The sequence below is a fragment of the Paramormyrops kingsleyae genome, chromosome 11, assembly GCF_048594095.1.
Source record: "Paramormyrops kingsleyae isolate MSU_618 chromosome 11, PKINGS_0.4, whole genome shotgun sequence".
Classification (NCBI taxonomy): domain Eukaryota; kingdom Metazoa; phylum Chordata; class Actinopteri; order Osteoglossiformes; family Mormyridae; genus Paramormyrops; species Paramormyrops kingsleyae.
The window spans coordinates 17,383,196-17,406,868 of record NC_132807.1 but is presented as its reverse complement, the minus strand read 5'-3'; the positions used below and the strand labels follow the sequence as shown (position 1 = coordinate 17,406,868).

Here is a 23,673-nt window from a genome sequence, read left to right as displayed (position 1 = left end):
TTTGTATTTCACATGACCAGACATTCATCTCTCGAGTGGATGGGATATTCATAATGACGCCTTAATTTCTGTCCCGTGTTTCTGTATTTTGACTTATTTAGTTTATCGTACTGCTGCCAAATCCTCACTTACTAGCCAGAATGTGCTAGAGGGTAGAATGTACAAGCAGCAGTCTGCGATTAATTAGATATTTTAATCAATTTTCACGTGGAAATTATGAATGAGTAAGTAAGAATAGTACTTGTAGTAACTGTAGCCATTTTGATGCATTTTTAAGTTATGTTATGTTAAAAAAAAAAACTCAACTTATTGTTTAACCGCACGATTTGTGCAATACCCATATCAAATAAAAATAAGTTTTCGATGACATCTTTTACTTTATTTTGCTTTGCTTTAATCACTACATGCCGTCACTGCTATTCGTTTGTTATATCTGTGTCACTTTGTTGGGGCCAGTTTTCTTACTCAGTGTTTCTGACCCTGTTACTTGTAGTAACAGTGACTAATTCACCGCTTACAGATACCAGTTAATTGTGCAGCTATGTTGAATGCAGGCCACATAGCCCCAGCGGCCTGCTTTGCTCTGCGTGCTGACTCCCCCCCCCCCCCCCGCCCCCGCCTGTCATTGCAGCGTTTGCTCCCATCCCCTTCGGGGGGCTCTACCTCCCCCTGGAGGTCCCTCCAAACCGGTGCCACTGCTCCCCGCTGGTGCTGGCATACGACCAGGCCCACTTCTCCGCCCTGGTGTCCATGGAGCAGAAGGAGCAACAGCGAGAGCAAGGTACAGCCACCACATCCCCAGGGGCCACATCCCCAGGGGCCACATCCCCAGGGGCCAGGCAGGGTGACGGGGCTGAGTCTCCACTCTGTATCTATGAGTAGTACAAGGTGCCAGCTGGTGTGAGAGGCAGCTAATGCTGGGAAAATCTGCTGTCAGTACCTCCAGGGAAAGGGGTTCGAATCCCACCTCCTGTGTTTCCTCCCACAGTGCAAATACATGCAACTATGCTGCCTAGCATCTCTAGTCGGCACATTCAGTATTATATGAGCGCGTGTGTGTGTGTGTGTGTGTGTGTGTGCGTGTGTGTGTGTGTGTGTGCGTGTGTGTGTGCCCTGTCATGGACTGGCATCCCTTCCAGGCCTCAGATCCCCATTGAGACTAACCAGGATGAAATCCCAGTTCTCCACAGATGAGTGTAAGAGGCAGATTCTGACTTTTTAAGAGTGCTGCATGTTAGATGGCCGGTGTTTCAGCATGCCCTCCTGACTAAGGAGGGCACTGTCCAGGCTTGTACATGCAACCCACGCCAATTAGAGCAGAGCGGGCCCACATCTGAGTGGCCTTTTGGACCTGGACTGGCCCCTCCCCCTGAAGTGTTTTGCTCAGTTATCTCCCACAGAGGCCCCGCCCCTTTGATGCCCACCATGATTCTCGCAGATGCCCCACCTCCTCGTTGCGTTGCCCTCATGACACTCACAGAGGCCCCAACCCCTTTGTGCCCCCTGTCACTCCCAGAAAGGCTCTGCCCCCACTATTCCCCCCCATGGCTCCCAGAAAGGCCCCGCCCCCTCTGTGCCCCCCCATGGCTCTCAGAAAGGCCCCGCCCCCTCTGTGCCCCCCCATGGCTCTCAGAAAGGCCCCGCCCCCTCTGTGCCCCCCCATGGCTCTCAGAAATGCCCCGCCCCCCCGTGCCCCCCCTATGACTCCCAGAAATGCCCCGCCCCCTCTGTGCCCCCCCATGGCTCTCAGAAAGGCCCCGCCCCCTCTGTGCCCCCCCATGGCTCTCAGAAAGGCCCCGCCCCCTCTGTGCCCCCCCTATGGCTCTCAGAAAGGCCCCGCCCCCTCTGTGCCCCCCCCCATGGCTCTCAGAAAGGCCCTGCCCCCTCTGTGCCCCCCCTATGGCTCTCAGAAAGGCCCCGCCCCCCCTCTGTGCCCCCCCATGGCTCTCAGAAAGGCCCCACCCCCTCTGTGCCCCCCCATGGCTCTCAGAAAGGCCCCGCCCCCTCTGTGCCCCCCCTATGGCTCTCAGAAAGGCCCCGCCCCCTCTGTGCCCCCCCATGGCTCTCAGAAAGGCCCTGCCCCCTCTGTGCCCCCCCATGGCTCTCAGAAAGGTCCCGCCCCCTCTGTGCCCCCCCATGGCTCTCAGAAAGGCCCCGCCCCCTCTGTGCCCCCCCCTGGCTCTCAGAAAGGCCCTGCCCCCTCTGTGCCCCCCCATGGCTCTCAGAAAGGCCCCACCCCCTCTGTGCCCGCATGCCTCATTCTGCCCTTGCTGCCATAAGCCCTCGCTAACCCCAAAATGGCGGTGCGTGTGAAGGCGTGCCAGCTGTCCCGCCCCCTAAATGCCCGCTTGTGATTCTGCGGTTACAGAAGTATGACAGAAGTCTGTCCATGTAAACTTCTACCGTTATTTTTAGATTCGGTTCCCAGAGAGCTGCAGGTTTTCTTTGGCATGAGCTGTGCTTTAATCCGCACATAAATATGGAAAAGGTCTCCATATTTATCCCGTGAACAGCCCTGAACACTGAGCCAGACAGCGGGCTGCCTGCCTGCTGCCCTCGGCAGTGTGCGGCACAGTCTGCAGTACACAGAGTTTTTGTTTACAGAAATCTTTCATGTGGCCGTGCAAATGTGGTATCCACATGCCTGGGATGCCGAGACAGAGCAGGTACTGAGGGTGACATTGTCATCCGTGGTTTTTGCTTTGAAGGGCAGACATCCAAACGCTGTCAGACTGCAGGGCTTACATATTTTTGACAGTGTGTAATTTCACATGTAAAGTGTTTTTATAAATAAATAAATAAATAAATGAAAAATGTGTATCATGATACATTGAACTAAAGGAACCTGCTGTAAATCCAGCCTCACAGACATGAAATGCAATGCAGAGGCTGACTTGATTGTGCTGCCGGTACTTATTAAAATATCCACCAGAGGGCGCCCCAGTATGACCTTTCAGGAAGCACAGGCCAAGATACTGCCTGGTGGCTAAAGTAGGATTAAGCAGTGTTAAATCAAACAACTAATTCAGTCTGGCTTATAGTCTGGCTTTATTTCCAGTAAAAAAAAATCATTACATGCATCCATCTGTAAATTTATGTTCATTATACTGACTTCTATTTTTCTTTCCAGTCTAAGCCAGGCTATAAATGTATGGTTTGCAGGTTTCTTATATTTCAATGTAACTTACAATTTTCAGCTGCTAGTCTCAAATCATGACATGCTGCTGGTTCTAAACTTTTCAAAATAACGTCTGAATCTCGTGCCAGGTATCAGGCAAATGTTGAGAACTGCTGTTAATTGACCCTTGCTCGAAGGAGATATTTGTGGGTTTTGGTTCCTTTATAATATTAGTGTAGTTCTTTTTTCACCAGAGACTAGAGGAGACCGTTATGTACTGTACTCCCCTGAGCAGTTGCTGCTTGGGAGTTTTCACACCCCTGGGTAGGGCAGCCATTTTCTCAGACTTCTCTGCCCTGTACATGGCAGACACTTCATCCTGTGTGTTCTTTGATGGCCATAATCGATCTATGCATCTGTGCGCTCCTCGTTTACCCTCGACTGTGAAAGGAGGTGCCGATTACTCGAAGCAGCAGGTCTCAGCAAGACGGCACAGGCCCCGGTGTCTGTTTACACTCTTTATTCCCTCCCTCGCTGGGCCAGCTCTGCCCTATCATTTCCTCCACATCGCCACCCTTGGCGGTTTCCAAAAAGCCGTCCAAATAGCAGCTGGCACGCTGCTCACATTTCTGGGAGGGCTGTGATGTCATCTGTGCAAACAGAGTTCGAGAAGGTCGTCTCGGGACAGGGCTCCACCGCTGCCAACTGCGGTAGTAAATACAGTGCCTGAGCTCCTCCGAGCCGTACCGGGAACGACTAGCGGGACAAAGCAGGAACGGCCTGTACGGCAGCTTTGGGCTGGAGGCTTGGCGAGCAGCTGTGACAGGAGCCTGGGGGTGACCCGAATCTCCCCCCCACGCGACCCGCACGCCACTGGCACCTCGAACGCACATCTCCGTACAGCGTCAGCAGCCTCCCGCGTCTCCGTCTTTGTTTACACTGGCTCTCCTGGGCAGCTTTTGGGTTCTTCTTTTACTGAAGGTGCCAGCTTGCATATGTTTTTCTTAGGTTAGCGAGTTTGGCGTAGGGCTAGTGCAGAGTCAATGGAGTGTTAGCAGGGGTTAGCATGAGGTTGGCGCGTTGCTAACGTGGGTTCCATGGCGTTAGCACAGGGCTAGCATGGGGTCAATGCGGTGTTAACACGGGGTTAGCATGGGGCTAGAATGGTGGTTAGCACGGGGCAGGCATAGCTCAAACAGGCATGTACAAACTCACCCGTTTCTCAAACCAGCACTAAACTGAAAGACACTAAACTGAAATGCATCTGTTTCAGCTTGGCTGATGTGCTAAAATGCATTACCCCCCAGTCTGCTGCAGGAGAGTCACGAATTGCCCCCCACAGGGAGGGCACAGCGCCACACCCCCAGCCAGCTTTCAAATTTAAATCTAAACTTCAACACAAATAAGAACAAATGGCACAGACTGTGCCGGCCTTGTATTTCACACACTGTCTGACACTCATTAAAAAGTTGCCTTTGATTGAAATGTCAGTCTGTTTCAGAAATGCCGCCGCTCTCCAGGCTCTGGCGGGTCCAGGCCTCGAATGCCATTGGGATGCAGATTATTAGCCGCTTTGCATGAGGAGTCAGGATTTATGCTAATTGGATGTCAGTAATGCGATACAGTGGCGCAGGCAGGGAGGTGTCTCCCCCACTGTCACATGTCCCTGCATTATCAGCACACAGACATGCAGCAGCAGCAGCGCAGCTTCTGAGTGATCCGGGGGGGACCACGCTTCTATGTTCGGGGCCATGTAAACTAAGCAGAGCCCCTAGCACCGTAGTGCAGGGCACCAAGGCTGTACTGCGCCGCAAAGCTGCGAATGGATCTTGTTACGGGAGCATCCACAGCAGTGCTGCCTAGGGATGGCGTGCAGCTCATCCTCTGTGCAGAGGTGGCTTCAACATCTCGGTGTGTCAGAATGTATGCAAGGTAGCTTGGTGCAGAGCACAGGAACGTGGAGGGTGGTTTGGCACCGTCCCCTAACCCAGAGCAAACTGGATGGGGGAGGAGTCTGAGCTGAGACAGACCCCAACCCTGGCAGTCCTGACCTGCCTGTCTGTCTCTATCTCTGTGTGTCTGTCTGTTTTTCTGTCTGTCTCTTGGTCTGTCTGCTTGTCTCTGTTTCTATCTGTCTTCCTTTCTGTCGGTCTGCCTCTCTGTCTGCCTCTGTCTGTCTGTCCTTCTGTACCTGACCCTTCCCTCCCTTGCAGCTGTTATTCCCCTGACTGACTCAGAGCACAAGCTGCTGGCTCTCCACTTCGCTGTGGACCCTGGGCAGGACTGGGTGTGGGGGAAGGACGATGGAGACAGCAGCAAGCTTGCCAAGTAAGCGGTGTCACTCTCTGCCTCTGGATCGGGGGGGACAGGACGTCCCTGGGGGGGTGGGGGGCCTCAGCCAGACACTGGTGGAGTTAGCCATGGTCAGGCTGGAGGCCCACAGCAACTGTGCCAGTTGGAGGATGAGTGGTTAGCCGCAGTCAGGAGTTCTCCCCACGAGTGTTAATCTGGAGCACTGAGATGGATTTAAAGGGCCAGCATGCGGGGAAGATCAGGAGGGGGGACAGGTGTACCTTAGGGCCACATCCACATAGCTGTGCTACAGTGTGCAAAATCTGTGGACAAACTAAAGGAGTAAGGATTCTGTGTGGCTCCAGATTCAGTGTCACCTATGATGTTAAGGTACACAAACACTAACACTCCTTACAGGTTCTGATTCGGCGTGATTTTAATTGAACTCTTTTAATTTTTTCCAGTCTCATCCTGTCTTTGGAAGCCAAACTCAACCTTCTGCACAGCTACATGAATGTAACGTGGATCCGAATTCCATCAGAAACAAGGGTAACGTTCCTCCATGCGTCGGCATCTCTAGCGTGACCACAGGAGGGCACTCTCTAAGTCCCTGTCTGCTCCGATCTGCAGGCTCCCCTGGCCCAGCCGGAGTCTCCCACAGCCTCGGCCGGAGAGGACGTGCAGTCACTGGCAGAGTCCGCCGACTCGGACCGCGACTCCATCTGCAGCAACTCCAACGTCAACAATAGCAAATCCAGCAAGGAGAAGGAGAAGGACAAGCAGCGCAAGGACAAGGAGAGGGAGAAGGAGAAGACACGGGTCGACTCGGTGGCCAACAGGCTGGGAAGCCTGAGCAGGACGCTGGGGATTAAACTCAAGAAAAACATGGGGGGGCTGGGGGGACTGGTCCACAGCAAGATCAGCAGGTCGAGCTCCACCAACGGGCGTAACACCGAAAACGGCGAGAAGCTCCGCAAGAAGGACCTCAAATCACAAAAAGGCAGCAAGGAGGAGTCGGGCCATTCAACCACCACATCCTCCTCAGAGAAGACCACCAGCCCCTCCCCCATTGAGGGGCCACTGGGCTCCTCCCCCCCAGAGAAGCTCGGTATGCTGGGCAGGCCTCTGGGCGACAAGGCAGCGGACCCATGGAAGTACAGTGCCGACGTCAAGCTGAGCCTGAGCATCCTGCGGGCGGCCATGCTGGGTGAGCGCAAATTCATCCTGGCCGGATTGCTGCTCACTAGCCGCCGGCACCAGTTCCACCAGGAGATGATCAACTTCTACCTGGCCAACGCCCAGGAGCGCTTCAGTGCTGAGCAGGAGCAGAAGAGGAAGGACGCAGAGAGGAAAGTGCTGCCCAACGGCATGGTGGCAAGGAAGCCTGAGCAGGAGAGCTTGCTCCAGAAGGACAAGCCTCACGGCTCACCAGACGCAGCCGGCTCCCCCCTCCTACACCAAAGCCATAACTCACAGCCAGTCGTAAAGACGCAGGAGAGGAACAGCCCCACGCTGGCCCCTCCTTGTAACGGTGCTAAAAAACCTGGGCCCATCCCCGTGTCCGTCCACTACAGCCACACACCCCCAATCCAGAGGCATAGTGTCATCCATCTACAGCCAAGCTCTCTCCCCAGTGAACCCCGCAAGCCAGCCGCCCTCCTCATTGAACCTCGCAAGCCGGCCGCCCTCCCTAGTGAGCCCCGCAAGCCGGCCGCCCTCCCCAGCGAGACTCGCAAGCCGGCACTGGGCAGCTTGAAGACATGCGCCACCTACCCCCAGCAGAACCGCACGCTGTCCTCTCAGAGCCACAGCCCGAACCGGGCGCCCGGGAACCACGTGCCGGGGGCCCGCACCGGTGACCCCTACAGCATGCCTGGGGAGCACAAGTCCCACACGTATACTAACGGCTTCGAGGCCAGCAATAGCGGCGAGCCCCTGGATGAGGGATCGCCCGCTCGGGCCTGGCCGAGCCGCGACAAGCCCAGAGGCCGCGGCACCAGCTGCGCCTTTTACTACCTGCAGCAGAAACGCTGCAAACGGGGGAACTGCTCCTTCTACGGAAGGCCAGAAACCGAGAACTACTGCTCGTACTGCTACCGGGAGGAGCTGCGGCGCAGGGAGCGCGACGGCAAGGCGCAGCGGCCCGGATAGCCCTGGTGATGCAGCCGCTGGTGCAGACGGCCTCAGCGAGGCCCTGGGGACAGCGGCAGCCCGGCATCCAGCTTCCTGCCCGTCCGGGAAACCCCTCTTTGTTCTTGCGCCCGATAACAAAGCGAACGTGGCTGAAATCGGTTTACAGCTTTGGCCAGAGATTTTTGTTGTTTTATTTATGACTCAGATTACGAATTTTATATATTTTTAAAGTAAAATCTTTTATTCGATGACGCAGGGCCATATTACAGCATCATATTGTTTGTGAAGCATATGTGCAACATCACAAAAACCTCCATTTAGAACAGTTTATTCAGATGCAATATGACACAGCTGAATGATTTTGTTCGTAAAACTAATTTAATTATGGAAGTAAGTTGCATAGAGAGCAAATATAAGTGCAACATGTTTTTTAAAAGCAATAAGTTATCTGGTGTCTTGATGTCGAGTTTGTGTGAAGATGTTTTTTTCCCTATGCATTAATGTTTTCAGCAGATAGCATATTTTGTCATACCACAGCCAAGTATGGGCGGTTTTAGTTGAATACAATTAAAATCAGTTCATGAGCACGTGTAATGTATTTTCATTTATGATGTTAAATGACCTATCTAGGCAGTCAAAGGCTTCCATTATATTTTCCAGTGTTCTTAGATATGCAAGATTGCAGTGAGGTTGCTCGTGGGAGTTTTACTTAAACAAAAATGTTCTGAGGCCAGAAGGAAAACATGATTGGTTCAGTTTACCTCTCTGAACCAGTCATTTTTCCTTCTGCCCTCAGATCATTTTTGTCTAAGTAAAAATCGCATGAGCAGTAAAGTTCGCTCTATGCAGCCGTTGGAAGACAGTGGGAATCGCCAGGGCTGAAAGCTAACACCAAAACATGGCACAACGTACTTCTGAGCTTTTCCTGCAGGCCCAGACTGCACTTGTAGCTCCTGTGGCTGTCGTATCCACACATCTGCTTCAGAAATACAGTCTTTATCATAGCGGTGGGTTCAGAGTCTCCTGGCCAAAGCTACGGAGCCGCCATTTCAGCTGCTGTCAGGGTTCCTGTCCCAAATTGTCAGCCCTCTTCCTTCGTATGTAATAGGACCACCATCAGACACAGGAAATATGATCTTGTATTCATTTGAAAGTTTTACACTACTCTAAATTACTCTATATCTAATTTGCACATTAGGTACTGATGTAAATATGAAAAAATAGCTTATACTTTAAAAAAGTAGTGTGTTGTTTCTGGACTAGAGAATGTGACAACACTGGGAATTTACAAGCCACTTTAAATTGTAATATTAGAAGAAAAAATATTTTTATATCTTCACAAAATGCCATAAAGCAATATTTAGCATATTTATTCTGGCTACATAGTGAAAGAGTGTTCTGCTATATATTTGGTCACATTTAATATTAAGTGGGTAGTGGAGCTTTTTACCTGAGCTGTAGGTACATCATAAGGGGATCAGGGTGACATTAAAGCAGTGCTGACATCATTCGCATAGCAGCATCTTTACAGGATATAAAGCACAACGTGATCAGAAGGTTGCCGGTTCAAATCCCAGTGTCGACAGAGTGATGTCACCGTTTAGCCCTTGAGAAAGGCCCTTAATCCCCAGTTGCTTCAGGGATGGTCTGACCCTGCTTTCTCAATTGTATGTCGCTTTGAATAAAAGCATCTGCCAAATAAATAAAAACGTAAAAGCAGAACTTTCTACAGAATGTGAAGTGTCACTAGATATTTGAATGCTACTGAATATCTGTGGTGCTTACAGCTCATTAACATTTGTGCAATTTATACATCAAATGAAAGGAGGTTTATGCCATTTCATTTTATGCCGTCGTGTTCTTCAAACGGCTGGTTGATCCCATGATGCCAGAGAGTCTCCTTCTAAAAGTGCAGGGTGTAAATGAGAGAGCGTCTTCAATTAATACAGTGTCACAGTACATATAATTACATTTAATTAATGGATGCACACAAATTATATGTCCTGTTACATGATATGTGGAGCAGTGAGTTTTGATTTAATATTTAATATTCAAAATGGACCTTGATGGAAGCAGTTGTTGAATTATGCAGCAGTGTGCGTCTTTGATTTAACGCAAAGATCTGGATCACTGGATCATCCATGACCTGGATCACTGGATCACCTGTCATCTTCAAAGGTTGCTAATATTTTGCATCAAACTCCAGGAAATATGTTTTAAAATACATTTTTTGTGAAGCTAAGTGTACAGTAGTGTTTAACCTTCATGTAAGGATGCCTGCTGGGATTGTGTAAGAAGCCCAGAATGTTCTGGGGATGGTCCATTCTGAGAAGGATAATGGTCATACTGTGCGATGGTGGTACGTTAGCATGCAAAATGCCAGTCACAGGTAAGTTGGCCAGGTCATAAACTGTTTAATTGTTAATATTTTGTACACATTCCCAATTTCAGGCCAGCACCGCCTTGATATAACCCATGGACAGCAGTGGTATTTACCGTCACTCCTGCTGACCACAAACAGTCACACCAAATATTGAATAAGCATGTTTCATATTTAGGAGATGCTGAAGGAGATAATCTGCTAACCAGCCAGCTATTATCTTCTGACTCTACTCGCCATTTAGTTTGTAAAACATCTGAGGTAGAACAGGGAGCCCCAGAAACAAGACCGACTCCTGCTCGCAGTGAGTTCCAACACATAGCAAATGACACCCCCGCATTCACGAAGGCGTTCTCAGACGGTCCGTAGTCGCCGTGAAAAGGCGCCTGTGCGCACAGTGCCGCTGCTGCTCGGTACGACTCCCCTAAACTGCGTCCTACCAGGCTTGTGGCACTTTGCACGAGGATCACCAGCATAGGAAGCAAATTTATTACAGCAAGCGAGTGGCTGTCACATTTTCACGGACGCCCCCTCCCCCAGCTATCTGTGTATCTGTGAGCAGACAGTGAACCCCCCCTGTCAGACGGTCTGGGGGGGGGGGGGGGCTCATCTCATTCGCATTCTGCCTTGTTCCCTCGCATATGGCACCACATTGCCATCACCCGGCACTTTCCGTGCCCTCACGCTGCCAGCGAGGGGGGGGGGGGGGTGAAGCGATAATACTGAGGGAAGGCTACAGTTTTCAGGAAAGATTAACAGACAGGCAACAATTGTGTGAATGATGTGTTTCCACCAGAACTTTGTGATCGACGTAATCCCGAGGCTCGACGTTAATAATTGCTCCAGTCCGATCTTGATACAGCTCAGAAGCCCCCACCACCAGCAACAGGTCCTGTATGACACTGCCCCCCCACCATTGCCCGGGTGCCGTGTCCCAACAACTGATTATCAAAGACCCTAATTAAAAACTGCCTTTCATGTCGTAATGAAAGCAGCTGTCGCCGCTGCCTGTCACGTGATCAGCCCTGCTCTGCTGAAAAACATGGCCGTGCCTTTGAAAAATATCAGTGTTAAGTGATCAGATTATTGGAGGGTCCAGATTAAAATAAAACGAATTTATAATATGCTCACAATGCGTGCACTTCAGCAGACTGCATTTGGCTTTATAATGTGCTTTTCAAAAGCCTTTGCAGTACCCACCCCCACAAACACATTCAGACAGTAATAAATGTTAATATATTACAGAACCAAACATTAGTTTTGTATACATTGGTGCACACAATATTTGGTAAGCTAATGAGTAAATTTTTGCAAGCTACACTTTTCCAAACAGGTTTCCTAAGATCTACGTTTATATAATATACTAGCAGAAAATCAAGAGTCCCGGTTATGCAACACTTGTTATCTGGGTAGGCTTCCAGCGGCGCCGGTGTGTTGGGGCCGCGGATGGTAACGACCCCCGGAGTGGAGCCGCGGTCTCCACGGAGCGAGGCGGTGCTGAGAGCGGCCCGCTGGCCCCTGCCAGCCCGAGCACTCACAGCACATCCTGTTCCCCGGCACACAGGCCTGCGAAGCCACCCGCTGCAGAGTGGGCGGTGTTGGACGGCTCTCCGGCGCCTGCCCTCGCACGCATCGCGGGAGGAATCGCACGCTGTTCAGCGCCGAAATGCCGCTGCATTGTCAGACACCCCGACTCGCGGCCCCTCAGTCTCACGCCGGCTCGCAGGGCAGCCGGATCCCGGCGCGGCGCCGCTGGGGGCAGGTTGGGGGCGGGCCGGGGGCTCCGGGACCTTCCGTGCATCACAAAAAGAGCGGCACGACTACAGAAACCCCCGCCCCCAGCCTGAGTCGTGCCGGGGGAGGCTTTGCGATCGGTACACGTTGTCAGTTCTGGTGTCAGACACGCTGATTCCCACATGTAAATGTTGTTGCAGTTCCCCCCTCCTGCTTAAAGCACCCACATATGCTGCATGTATATATACCGTCTGTGTGTGTATATATATATATTTATACACACACACATCATCATGCCTATTCCTAGCCGATTTGCAGTATTATGGGCGTCTGCCCACTCGATGCTCCCATTAAGTGCTACTTCCTTTCGTTTTTGTCATCAGTGTAGCTCTCCAAATAAATTACTTTTCTCCTTATGCTATGTCCTTATGCTGCTAATTGACAGGTTATGGTTTTGGCTCTGTTTCCGTTGTATGCAAACGGTCTGAGGTGATGCCCGTTCACTGAGAACAAAGGAGATTCAGCCTCACCTGGAAATTAAAAAGCGGTTTCCACCATACTATTAAAAGCATGCATACGGATCCAAAAGTACAATAGCTCTTCTGACATTTTACCCTAACGATCTCTAAATGGGCGTGATTGAAGTGTGTTTCTTTTGCACAAAGATAAAAAATAAAATCCCGCTTCTTGTGCAGGCTTGTTGGACGGCACGTTAATCGACGTTAAAGTACGCAGAGACGCCCTCCTCTGAATTCTCTAGGAGACTGAAAAACAAACAAACAAAAAAAAGTAAGTCGGGCGGCGTTATGCGTGCGTCAACCGCGGCGGCGGTACTGGAAATGCGTGCTCCAGCTCGCTGTCTGACATTGGTGTCAGCGTGTGGGAAGCTGGGATTGGCACAGAGAGAGGCAGCAGGCAGATAACTAGCCTGAGTGCGGAGTACCCAGCGTGTTCCAGCTATTTTTAGTGGCCCTTCCTATTACACTTTGGATTTAGTGATTCACATTTGGGATCTGAATGCCGGGAGATGAACGGGGACGCGCTTCCGGGGAGGGGGAGGGAGCAGCCTGTGAAAGGAACTGAGCCTCTTTCCAAACTCACCACAATGGGAAACCTGTAATGAGCTAATCACACCAAGTCGGTCACGGCGGTGTATTTGTGGCAGGGGGACGGGGGAGGTCACATAACGTTGAAACACATGCAAACGGGGGTGGGTGGCAGAGATAAAGCAGCCATGCAATCCCCCCCCCCCCCCCCCCCCCCATATCCACATGAAACACATAAAGATTCCAGACGTAATGCCGTGGCAACCAAACCTTCTTCATTGCTGTCCGAGCTTCACACAAAGGAACAATGGGCACTTCCTGATTCGAGTGCAGACAACAGGAAGTGAAATTCGCATTGTCCCTGCATGGCAGATATATGAGACTGGTGTCGTCCTGGGTCAGGGGACATCAGCCGGCTGCCCCTGCCCCCCCCCCAGCCAGGCAGAATATGCGGCGTGCAGCGACGGTTACAGCCAAACTAAAATGGTTACAGCCAAACTAAAATGGCCACTGAAAGAGGCCAGTACAGTTGTGAGTGGGACCTGCAAGAAGATGGAGGGGCAGATAAGGACAGGGAGAGCCACTCTTATCCCGGGACGATCATGTGACCTGACAGGAATGGCGGCGCGTGGCCGACCACTACCACGGAGCCCAGGCGTCTGCTGACACCTCCGCAGCTGCTGACAGTCACGGCTCTAAGCTAGCATGCTCCCCCGCTCCTTCCGGGGGCGGAGATGATCGCCTGGTGAATGGCAGCCGGCCTCATTCCTAATTCGGTTTATATTCTTGCTGCTGGTCCTCAAGCGTGTGAGAGAACTGGCAGCCTGCGACGTACTGGTGCCATGCTGGATATCCCAGCAGCCATTCTTACAGACTGCCGACTGCTAGAAGAGCGATGGCTCTAACTACACTCTCCAAGTGTCTCAGCTCTTTTTCCCTCTGAATCGAATGGAGAAGCACATCTGGCACAGAGCAGTGCCATAAAGAATGTTCTGGATTACAGTGTGCCACCCCATTGCCACCAGTAATTTACTAAACACAAAAGCCTCCGGCTGCAGCCTCTCTACCTACCTTTCTTGCACTAATTGGTTAATTAATCACCCACTCTTGATCTGACTGGATGACAGGACATTCCCTGACTGAATCTGTCCAGACCCACCGTCAAACAATCATATCCCTTTCACCTCCTGTCTAAAAATCCTCCTTGGCACCCAGCCTTCGATATCTTCACATGCATTTTTAATTTGTGTAATTAACTTCTTATTGTCTATTCACAGCAGCAGTTAAGATTAAGTGATGTGAGATGTCAAATATTACTGAAAATCTCACTTTTAAAATGAAAATAAAAAACAGCTCACTCCATGATCTTTCCAGTTCAAAGAAAATGCAGTGAAACTGGTCAATAAAGTTGATGCTAATTTTCAGGTACGTTGTGTCATGTGCCCATTGTGGTCTGAATCATGGTCTTCCTCACAGTCTGCCTTATCATCTGAGTCATGGGCTTCCTCCCATTTAACCACTTGAGTGCAAGTGCACTGATACTACACACACTTTGGTGATGTACATTGATTTAATAAGCAAAGTGTACAAGTGTATGTAAAAAGCTGAAGTGTGAACTGTGATATCATTTGTGCTAATTGTGTTTGAGGATGTCCACTGTAGCATAGGGTATGTAATCATTTGTTGTACAACTATGCGCACTTACATTAACACTTCTTAGGAAGCATGTTGCGATCTGCTGTGCTGACAGACTTCCTCATGTTCAAAGTAAACAGTCTTCACTGATGCAGTGCATTGTGGTCTATATACTTAGCCAAAAGACCACTTCCATGCAGTATTTGCCAAAGTGTGGATAAAGTGAAAATTAAGCATGCTGCACTTGAGGGACTGAACACCCTTGAATTCTTGTGCTAAGCTCAGGAACACGTCTGCCAAGTGTGGTAGTGTGTAATCATATACTTAGTGAAGCAAATGGGATGAAGCCATGGTCTTCCTTATGGTCTGAATCAAGCCCTGCCTCGTGGTCTGAATAATGGTCTGAATCAAGCCCTGCCTCGTGGTCTGAATAATGGTCTGAATCATGGCCTGCTTTGTGGTCTGAATCATGGTCTGCCTCATGGCCTGCCTCATGGTCTAAATCATGGCCTGCCTCATGGTCTGAATCATGGCCTGCCTCACGGTCTGAATCATTGCCTGCCTCATGGTCTGCCTCGTTTTCTGGATAATGGTCTGAATCATAACCTGCCTTATGGTCTGAATCAAGGCCTGCTTCATAGTCTTAATAATGGTTTGAATAATGGCCTGCCTTGTGGTCTGAATCATGGTCTAAATCGTGGCCTGCCTCATGGTCTGAATCATGGCTGCCTCATGGTCTGAATCATGGCCTGCCTCATTTTCTGAATAATGGTCTGAATCATGGCCTGCCTCGTGGTCTGAATCATGGTTTGCCTTACGGTCTGAATCATGGCCTGCCTAGTGGTCTGAGTAATGGTCTGAATCAAGGCCTGCTCTGTCTGGGAGGGCATTCAGATTCTGGTCTCTGACTGGATCCACATAAGTGTCTCTGTATAACTGGATATTTATTCACTTTATCTTATATTTAAAATGCGCTCTTCAATGTAAACATTGTAGTATATATTTGCGAAGATTCTGCTTAATTCACTACAACAGGCTTTGGCCTAGACCTCAGTCATCTCTTCCTGGATTCACAGATGAGGATCCTTGTGTGGCCTAGTTGCCAACTCTGTTCCTTCTGCTAAATTTTGATATTATAGTCTTTTTTCATTGTGAATTCCTACCATTTTCTTGTTTCATATGTGCAAATACCAGCAAGATATACTGTACACTATTACAGTGCTCGAGTGTATAGGGCTGTAAAGAATCAACACAACACTAAATCCTTTATTTATGAATTTATTTCCAAATGTAAACTTCACTAATTCATGCATACAAGGTAAGACAACAGACAATATTTTACATTTTGTTAATTTTTTTGCATAGGACATAGTCACAATATATTGTCTAACAAGTAAAAAATAATTTCATAAAAAGGTACAGCAGAGCGACAACAGACCAGCACATTAAGATCTATATCATTTATGGAACTGTACAACGGCAATACTTCAACGTAGTGATTTGGTTGATTGAGAAGTATGTTACACGGTACACGGCTTTACTGTGGTAACGGGAGAGGAGGAACTGAACTGGCCGAAGTTATCTCACGAAGCAGGGAACACTGGTGCAGGGCAGCAAATAAGCACCATTAAATGCTCAGAACAGGCATCGCAGGTGATGTACAAAAGACAGAGAGAGAGATCCATCAGAAAGGCAAGTTTGTTCAGGGGGAAATCTAGAGGGCAGGTACTGCTCAAAGGTCTACAGCCACACTGAAGATTTCGCAATTATTAAATCCTATGCGATGCTGGAGGATACAGGCCAGACAGCATTAAAACCATGCATTGACTCTGGGAGCGTAAGGGAACAGATTGATCCAACATGTCACACTTTTAAGACGTATTGCCATTGGATTCGCTGTCCCGCAGGCTTTCAGGGTGAGACATGACCTACGCTATAGGTCCAGGCTTCACCATCTGAATGCGGCGCTGGATTGTTTTAGTCTCTGCCAGTGCTGACCTTGTATTTCCACTGGCTCACATCATTATTTGTACATCTGTGTATGATCACAGTGTTCGAGACGACCACTGACCTGAGGCCCAAATATAATCCGCTAAAAGAGGCATATGGGGATGGGGATTCTCGAAGCGTGGTCACTAGCGTGCTGGTTACCAGCTCAGGCTTCCAAACTGCTTGATGCAGTATTACTGTCCCTGCTCAGATAATCCATGAAAAACAATGACTGGGTATAACTGACATTCTTCACGGATTAGTGAATGTGCACGTATTCACGGCGTAAATGTCTTCGCAGTAGAGGCATCGAAAAAAATAACTCATCAGGCCTCAATACGTCCAGATATTGAGCAAAACCAAGGAAATGATTACATGGCTTCTGGAATTGTCCTATTCTAACATGGAGATCTTTAAAGAAAACGCCACGGCAGAAGGCTCACCCAACGGACCTGTGGCGAAGCGCGCGTGAGGTGCGGTGAAGACGCACCAGCAAAAACGGCATCACTCGCGGACCCCAGGGGATCGCCGGGGGAAACGCGGGCCGTGCCATGGGGCGTGCAGGAAGGTGGCGGAGCCGACCGCGCGTCAGCACGGACGTGGGGATGCGGGAGCCGTTCGACGGCTGTGCAGATTCTCACGCTGATGTCTGGATACAGTCACCAAACATCATAGGGACATCTTTCATCTTTCCTTTGGTTACGATTCCTGAATGTAGTCTACATGAAATAAGGAGGGTTAACTAACTCAACATGGTTAGTAAGTCTACTTCTTTGCAACACATATACTAGCATATCATCTCACTCGTTTCATGCCAGCCGACAGGCATTGCTGGTTAATCAATTGTCTCCGATTTCATCTCATACTGTCGTAAGCTTCCCCGGGCACCTGCCCAGATGCAGCTTAGAGCAAAGGGGTTTTACTACTCTGGTTCACATTGCTGACAGCTGCTTCACACACCATGTCCACTGCAGAGGACACCGGGCATGCAGTGGAGAGCAACCGCAAAGGTGCCTTCCACGGCCACCAGCAGCAGTATCCAAGGAGACAAAACTCCCAAGTCCTCGTCATTCAGCCATCACCGGGAAGGGCTTGGGGCTGCAGGACGATGCAGCCCGACGCGACGGACAGTGAGTGAGTTTTTCCAAATTCCCTTTTATCACAGAGCTCAGATTTCAAACAAAACAGCAGAAGCTTTGCCTGAGGAACCAGCCTACTGGACAGAGAAGAAGCACACTCTTAGAAAAACACGACTAAACTAAACAAAAGAACTAAAAAAAATAATAATAAAAAAGCCAACGTTTACATTTTTGAAGAAAAAAAAGTACCAAGTCTATTACTCACAAAGACTTATAATTAATGAATCACAGTCGATGTACAGAAGATGTAAAAAATAAATATATACAATTAAAATGAAGCTGTGGTACACTGCGTGGCTCTGGACAGCATGTGGTGATGCTGGCAGGTTCGGAATGGACAGACACAGACTTGTACAGAGCAGAAGAATTAACCAGAGATCCGCTATACCAAACTGCATTACATTTATCCTGTACAGCATGATAATTCAACATCTTATTGGAATCAAATGTATCAAAGCGCATTACTAGCAAGTCAGCTGCAGTTTTAAAACTAAAATTGATTTATTTAATACACAAAAAAAAACCCATTCAATCCTGCACACAAGTCTATCTGTCATTCATACAAAAAGAGTCATGTTCTGTTATGCTTCGAAACGTCACTACAGATTTTTCCAATTTCGTCTTATAACATTAATGGAATGGTCTTCTACATGCCTTTGGCACACAAGTTTAAAGTTGATTTCAAACGGCTTGTAACGTCATCCTGAAGCACACGCAGTACACCGATAACGTCAAGTACTCGCGGCAAATATGACGGCAGATCTGTGACGACTGTGTGTCGGGGTAAGCGGCTAAAAGGGGACAATCACATTTAACATACAGTCATACAGCCGTGTGACATGGGCCATTTGAAACGGATTAAAGTCAGTGCCCTCGGTATGCTGTTGTGATTTTGGGAACACCCAAATGGACAAGAATGCCAAACTGCTCGGGAATTCCCCTCTCCACTGGGCACAGAAACGCCATGTCAGTATGTGTATTATATGCTCCCCATATAGTTCGGCACATATAAAAAGAAGCAACTAAGTAAAAACGAATATATTTATATGTATAATGTAGTACATCACAATGCTGTGGTCTCTATGGTTACGCGGGTGGATAATGTAGAAATGCAACCGAGTAGCTAATATGTCTCGCAATTTCCCCCCTCATTTCAGGTCACGGTACTTCCTGTCACATCATGCTACTTCCTGTGCCCCATGTGCTGAGAGACAGAGGAAACCTTTATATTCAGGAAAGCATATCATTATTAATAATAATATTTATAACAACAATAAAATTCAGTGTCTCTGCGTAAAATAGGAGAGTATGCGCTTTCATTTTCAGTATTCATTACTCTATGTGTCTGGGGAGGGGAATGACAGGACGATGCCATGAGCTGAATTAATAACACAAATAATGGAAATACAGACAGAATACAGAACAGAGAGATAATAATCACAATAATCAAAACATGACATGAAAACAGTAAAAGTATTTGGGGGAAAAACAACCCATTAAAAGAACATATACAGATTAAAATGAATATTCCCACAATACCATGAAGTTAAATGCTAATTTGTTAGCCAAGCACTAAATAAATACTGATGAGCTACACGTCAGGCAGTTAGAAATTGGCATTTCTCATGTGTCTCAAGTAGTTTGTTACAGTGAAAACAAAAGAAACTGTATTAAACAAAAGCAGGACAGCTGAAGCGCTGAATGTTTCACCCCTCTTTCTGGAAGTTTCTCTCGGTATGCTAGCAAAAGCCAGCCGCTGACAACCTGACAAGTAAGTGTGATACAGTAAGGCCTCGCAGTGAGGCTCTGAGGGAAAATCACTGCGCGGGTCACCTGCCGATTCCCCCTGAACCTGCAGAGCGGCGACGTAATGAGTGGTCAGGGTGCGGGGATTACCGTGCAGCCTGGGAGAGGCACGGGGAGCTTTCTGCATGCGTCTGCTCCTACACTGGCCCGCAGTGTCGAGAGGTGCATGGGGGCCACAGAGGATCAGCTGATTGGGGGGGCGTGTAACTGTACAGTGGCAGCCCTAAAGCATTATTCATGTAGCAAACAGCACAAGACATCCGAACACCGGAGACTGTCCTCTAATAACCTTTTCTCTTTCAAGTATTATTAACATATATAGGTTTATATATATCTAGGCATCTATATATGATAAACCTATAAATCAAACTACCGCTTGTGAATCTTCCCTGTTTACTTCCTGTTGATGAGTGGCAGATTTCGTCATGTTTATTCTCGACTGGCCATTAAAGCCCAGCCACTGCTGATCATGTGACTAGTGGTCACTGCTGATCATGTGACAGGCAGAGGGGGATTGTGGGTAGAGCTGAGTCTTACGGCGATTCCTAGGACACAAGAGAAGCGTGTCGTTCTCCGGTTTCGGCACACAGAGGAATCCCTAGATGCGCAATGGTCGTCCGGCTGGAGCTGGTTTTGGCTTTACATGGCAGCTGCAGGGGTGTTTTATTAAGGAAAACGCTGGGGGGGGGGGGCAGGAGAGGTGGCCTGGGTGGAGGTGGGGAGACAAGGGGGCCCGTTCATGGTCCTAGATCCGCTTCCCTTGTCACACCAGCAGAGCGGTGCCTTTCCGACGGGGGGGGGGCACTGACCAGAGAGGAGTGAGCCAGTGGGTTAACATGACTCAGGCTGCATGGCCCTCTGTCCTCTGGCTATGTCCCGAGTGCCCGTGGGGCTCTGCAGCCTTTTCCCGGAACTAGGGAGGGACGTGTGATTATAGCAGAGTTATTGCATTGCTATACCCAGGAAACATCAGTGTGAATCGGCCACACTCTTCCCTTCTGCCGGCTGACTGATATGTTTCAGGGCGACGCGTTAAGCGGGGGAGGGGGGCACAGAGGCAGCATGTAATGAGAGGGAGAGTTTAAAAGCAGCTGTTGGAAAGCTTTCAGAGGTAAGAGGTAATGTACTCTTACCACATGCTAAAGCAGCCGCAACAAAGTGGATGTGGATCCCTCCCCCTACCCTGCTGCAGTCTCTTAATGCAACTCTGGAGGCTCTGGGGGGGGGTTGCAGTACCAGCCAGCAGCCCCTCCCCGTCCCCTCGCTGTCTAAATGCGCCATGATGGGACAGTGGTGCAGCAGGTAACGTGGTGAGTCGACTTCCTGAAATCGTGCAAAAAGTGCCCCACCCTTCCAGAAATCGTGGATCCCCTACCAACGTGCCTCGGTGAAGTACCCACGATGCAATGCAGGGCAGAGTTGACAGCGCCCCGCTGCTGCATCTCCCCAGTGAGGATCCAGTTAACCCCCCTGTCGCTAAGCCCTCAGAGGCTGCAGTGCGCTCTTCTCAGGCTTGGCAGTTGGCGTCCTGTTTCCGTTGTGACCCAGGGGTGTAGCTGGGTGTGGGCTCTTCTGATTGGTCAGCTCCCGGTGATGCCGGCCCTTATCTAGGGCCTCTGGATCAGGGTTACCCCACTGTCTCTCCCAGATAGCCGTCGCTAACTAGACGCTGGTGCCCTGCCAGGAATCTGCGAAAATCCTCCAGCTTGTCAGGGGCCTGGAGTCCTTTGGGCCCAAGAGTGGCCTGCCCCCCAAGTGGGGTGTCCCTCTAACGGCAGCTTGAGAGTGACGGGAAAAGCCAAACAGCACCATTGGCTAGCGATCAGATCCCCCAAGTCCAGCAAGATGGACACATTCCTACAGCTGATAGGAGCCAGTCTTTTGGGACAGGAAGAGGAAACAGCCACTTCTCAGTGGTTTACGATGTCCTGTAACGCAGATGTGACCCTCGGGTTGGCTTGGGGGGGTGTGGCATGTGCTCTGCGGCGGGGGGGGGGTTGGGCGTTAACTGTTGCAAGTCCCTTTCTTCCACAAACAGACACTGACACCTTGTATTGCTGGATGTGTAGGTCTTAATTTGTAAACAGCTGCTTTGAAACTTCAATTATCTAAATTTAAAATCCCATTGATCGTTATTCTGGCTGGGCAGGTTCAGGTTTTAGTGCAGGACAAATAACCTGGGGTGCGAGACCCGCGCCTCATGTCCGAGATGTTTCCCTTTAAGAGAACAGAAATGGAGTCACTGAGGTTGTTGTGTTTTAATGGAGATCCGGTTTTATTCCCACACACTGAGAAACGGAGAAACAAGAATGAAGTCTCAAGGGCGAATAGGAACAAAAGCAAAACTTAAACCTTGGGCTGAGTGACATTAATCCAGTGCTAGTTTCCCCCAGTGTGAAAACTAACAGATGAAGAAAGAAAAAAAAAAAAAGAGTGCAAATCCTGTTGAGTGTAAGGCTGCTTTCTGTGTGTTTGTCTTCATTGCATTCACTCTTTCAAGCTAGCAAGGCCGTCCCTGAGCGGGGAACAAAATTCAACCCAGTTGAATTTCGGAGTAAAGTGATGTTTGTATTGTGCAGTCAAGTAAGTAGTAATAAAACAACTGTCCTGAATCCTGAGGTGTAGATGTGATTCCCCCCCTCCCCAATTTAAATAAAGGTGAAGAATACTTTATATACCGCTCGATTCATCTGTCTGTTTTTTTTCCTTGTTGCTAATTTTTGTTGTTATTTTTAAACCTGAAATGAGTTGTTTAAAATTAAAGAAAAACTTAAATAAGAACACTATCGATACCCCGGCGAGTGCCATAAGCTAAAAACAGTACATAAATATTGAATACTAAGCAAAGATGGCCTTCTGGGGAAGGCGTGTTTTCGATTTTTTTTTATTTATTTTTTTTTGGTTTTTTCTGTTTCTTTTGAGTTGCACAAAAGATTGCACTACAACAGGGCCGTTATTTACAGTGCAGCAAGCGAACAGGGGATTAGCGCTTAGGAGGCAGCGGACGAGTGTGCAACACGCGAGTGACGGGGCCCACGGCCATCCGTCTGGCCAGGAAGGAAAGTGCGGGTGGGGCTTAAGGTGGGTGGGCGGGGTCTGGATGAGGGGGTGTGGCTTAAGGTGAGCTGGCGGGGCTCAGGGTGGGGCTGGAGGCGTCCGAGCGGCTGTAGTCGCTGAGCGAGCCGGTGCGTGCGGCCACGCCCAAGGCTGGCCCATAGGGCCGCTTCAGCATGCCGGGCTCGAAGCCGGAGTGGCGCCGGGCGTGCTTCATCAGGTGGTCGCTCCGCATGAAGCGCTTGTCACACAGCGGGCAGCCGAACTTCTTCTCGCCGGTGTGCGTGCGGTAGTGCCGCGCCAGCTCGTCGGAGCGGGCAAACTTCTTACTGCAGTCCGGCCAGGTGCAGGGGAAGGGCCGCTCTCCTGCAGGACGGCAAAACAGACACCGGCGTTTACCACCATTCATACCATGCGGGCCCCCTGCTGGCCACAGGCATTCACTACACTAAATATTAAATAAACGGCATTTTCTTTTAACCAGCTAGCTAGATACTGACTTTACTCACTAGCTAATTATTTTCTAAAACATTTGGGGGCTATGCCAGCCTCTCAAAGGCTGCGTTAAATAGGTACTTGGCGAGCGCCTTCATACCTGGGTCTCCAGCATCAGACAGCCCCGAAATGCGACCACAGAGTCACACAGACTAATATCAGCCAGCTGGACCAGCAGCACTGGCCAAGCCTCCCACAAAATGGATGAACAATGAAGGTCTTTTGTTTGGGCACCATAACACATGAAACGCTAACAGTACCTTATTCACCCAGAGGAGTCACAAAAATCACCCCCCTGCAAACTGCTAATGCTATAAGCCAGCTGAATGTGCTCGGTGCAGCCACCCTCGCCGGCGGTTACCGTAGCCACTGACCAGCAGGTGTGCCAAGCGTGGCTGCAGCCTGCTGGTGGAACCAGACGCTTAATCACAATGTAAACTGCTATTTATCGCACTAGGAGCGAAAGGGGAAGTCAGCGCTTGTTTTAGGGTCCATAAAAACACCACAGCCATCGATTAAAAGGGTGTTCCTTTATAACTGTTTGCTACGCAAAACGCGTTTTCACCGAGGGCTGGTAGCGTGACTCTGCGGGAAATACCGGCTTCTCAGCAGAAAAAGGCGAAATTAGCCTCTCGTAGTACAGGCCCACGCCAGCGGGGGGGTGGGGGAAGTGCTAGGGGACGCCCCCCAAACTGCACGACCATCTGAATAGCTACTGGGGTTCCTGGCACCTTTAAATGCTGACGGGGGCTTCAGAGAAGTGCTGCGCTACGTCTTTCAGTCATGGCCTTATTCTCAGGAGCCAGACAGGCAGGCTCATTAGTCGGCTGCCAGATAATGACCTTAAAATCA

General features: G+C 49.5%; 2 protein-coding genes across 4 annotated transcripts in view; one reads left to right on the top strand and one right to left on the bottom strand.

Moving 5' to 3' along the window:
- Nucleotides 1–8,130, top strand: part of LOC111847005 (OTU domain-containing protein 7A-like) — a 49,615-nt gene extending 41,485 nt beyond the window's left edge. For all 3 annotated transcript variants that reach the window (XM_023817821.2, XM_023817812.2, XM_072718163.1), the window contains 4 exons: nucleotides 632–781; nucleotides 5,332–5,446; nucleotides 5,875–5,959; nucleotides 6,041–8,130. In XM_023817821.2, coding sequence (XP_023673589.2) covers nucleotides 632–781; nucleotides 5,332–5,446; nucleotides 5,875–5,959; nucleotides 6,041–7,561 — 1,871 coding nt within the window. In that variant the 3' untranslated portion in view covers nucleotides 7,562–8,130. The remainder of the gene's footprint in view (nucleotides 1–631; nucleotides 782–5,331; nucleotides 5,447–5,874; nucleotides 5,960–6,040) is intronic.
- A 7,470-nt stretch (nucleotides 8,131–15,600) lies between these two features.
- The window catches only part of LOC111847773 (Krueppel-like factor 13), a 17,799-nt gene continuing 9,726 nt past the window's right edge, over nucleotides 15,601–23,673 (bottom strand). Inside the window, exon 2 of the mRNA XM_023819260.2 lies at nucleotides 15,601–22,692. Within this exon, the coding sequence (XP_023675028.1) occupies nucleotides 22,388–22,692 (305 nt within the window). The 3' untranslated portion in view covers nucleotides 15,601–22,387. The remainder of the gene's footprint in view (nucleotides 22,693–23,673) is intronic.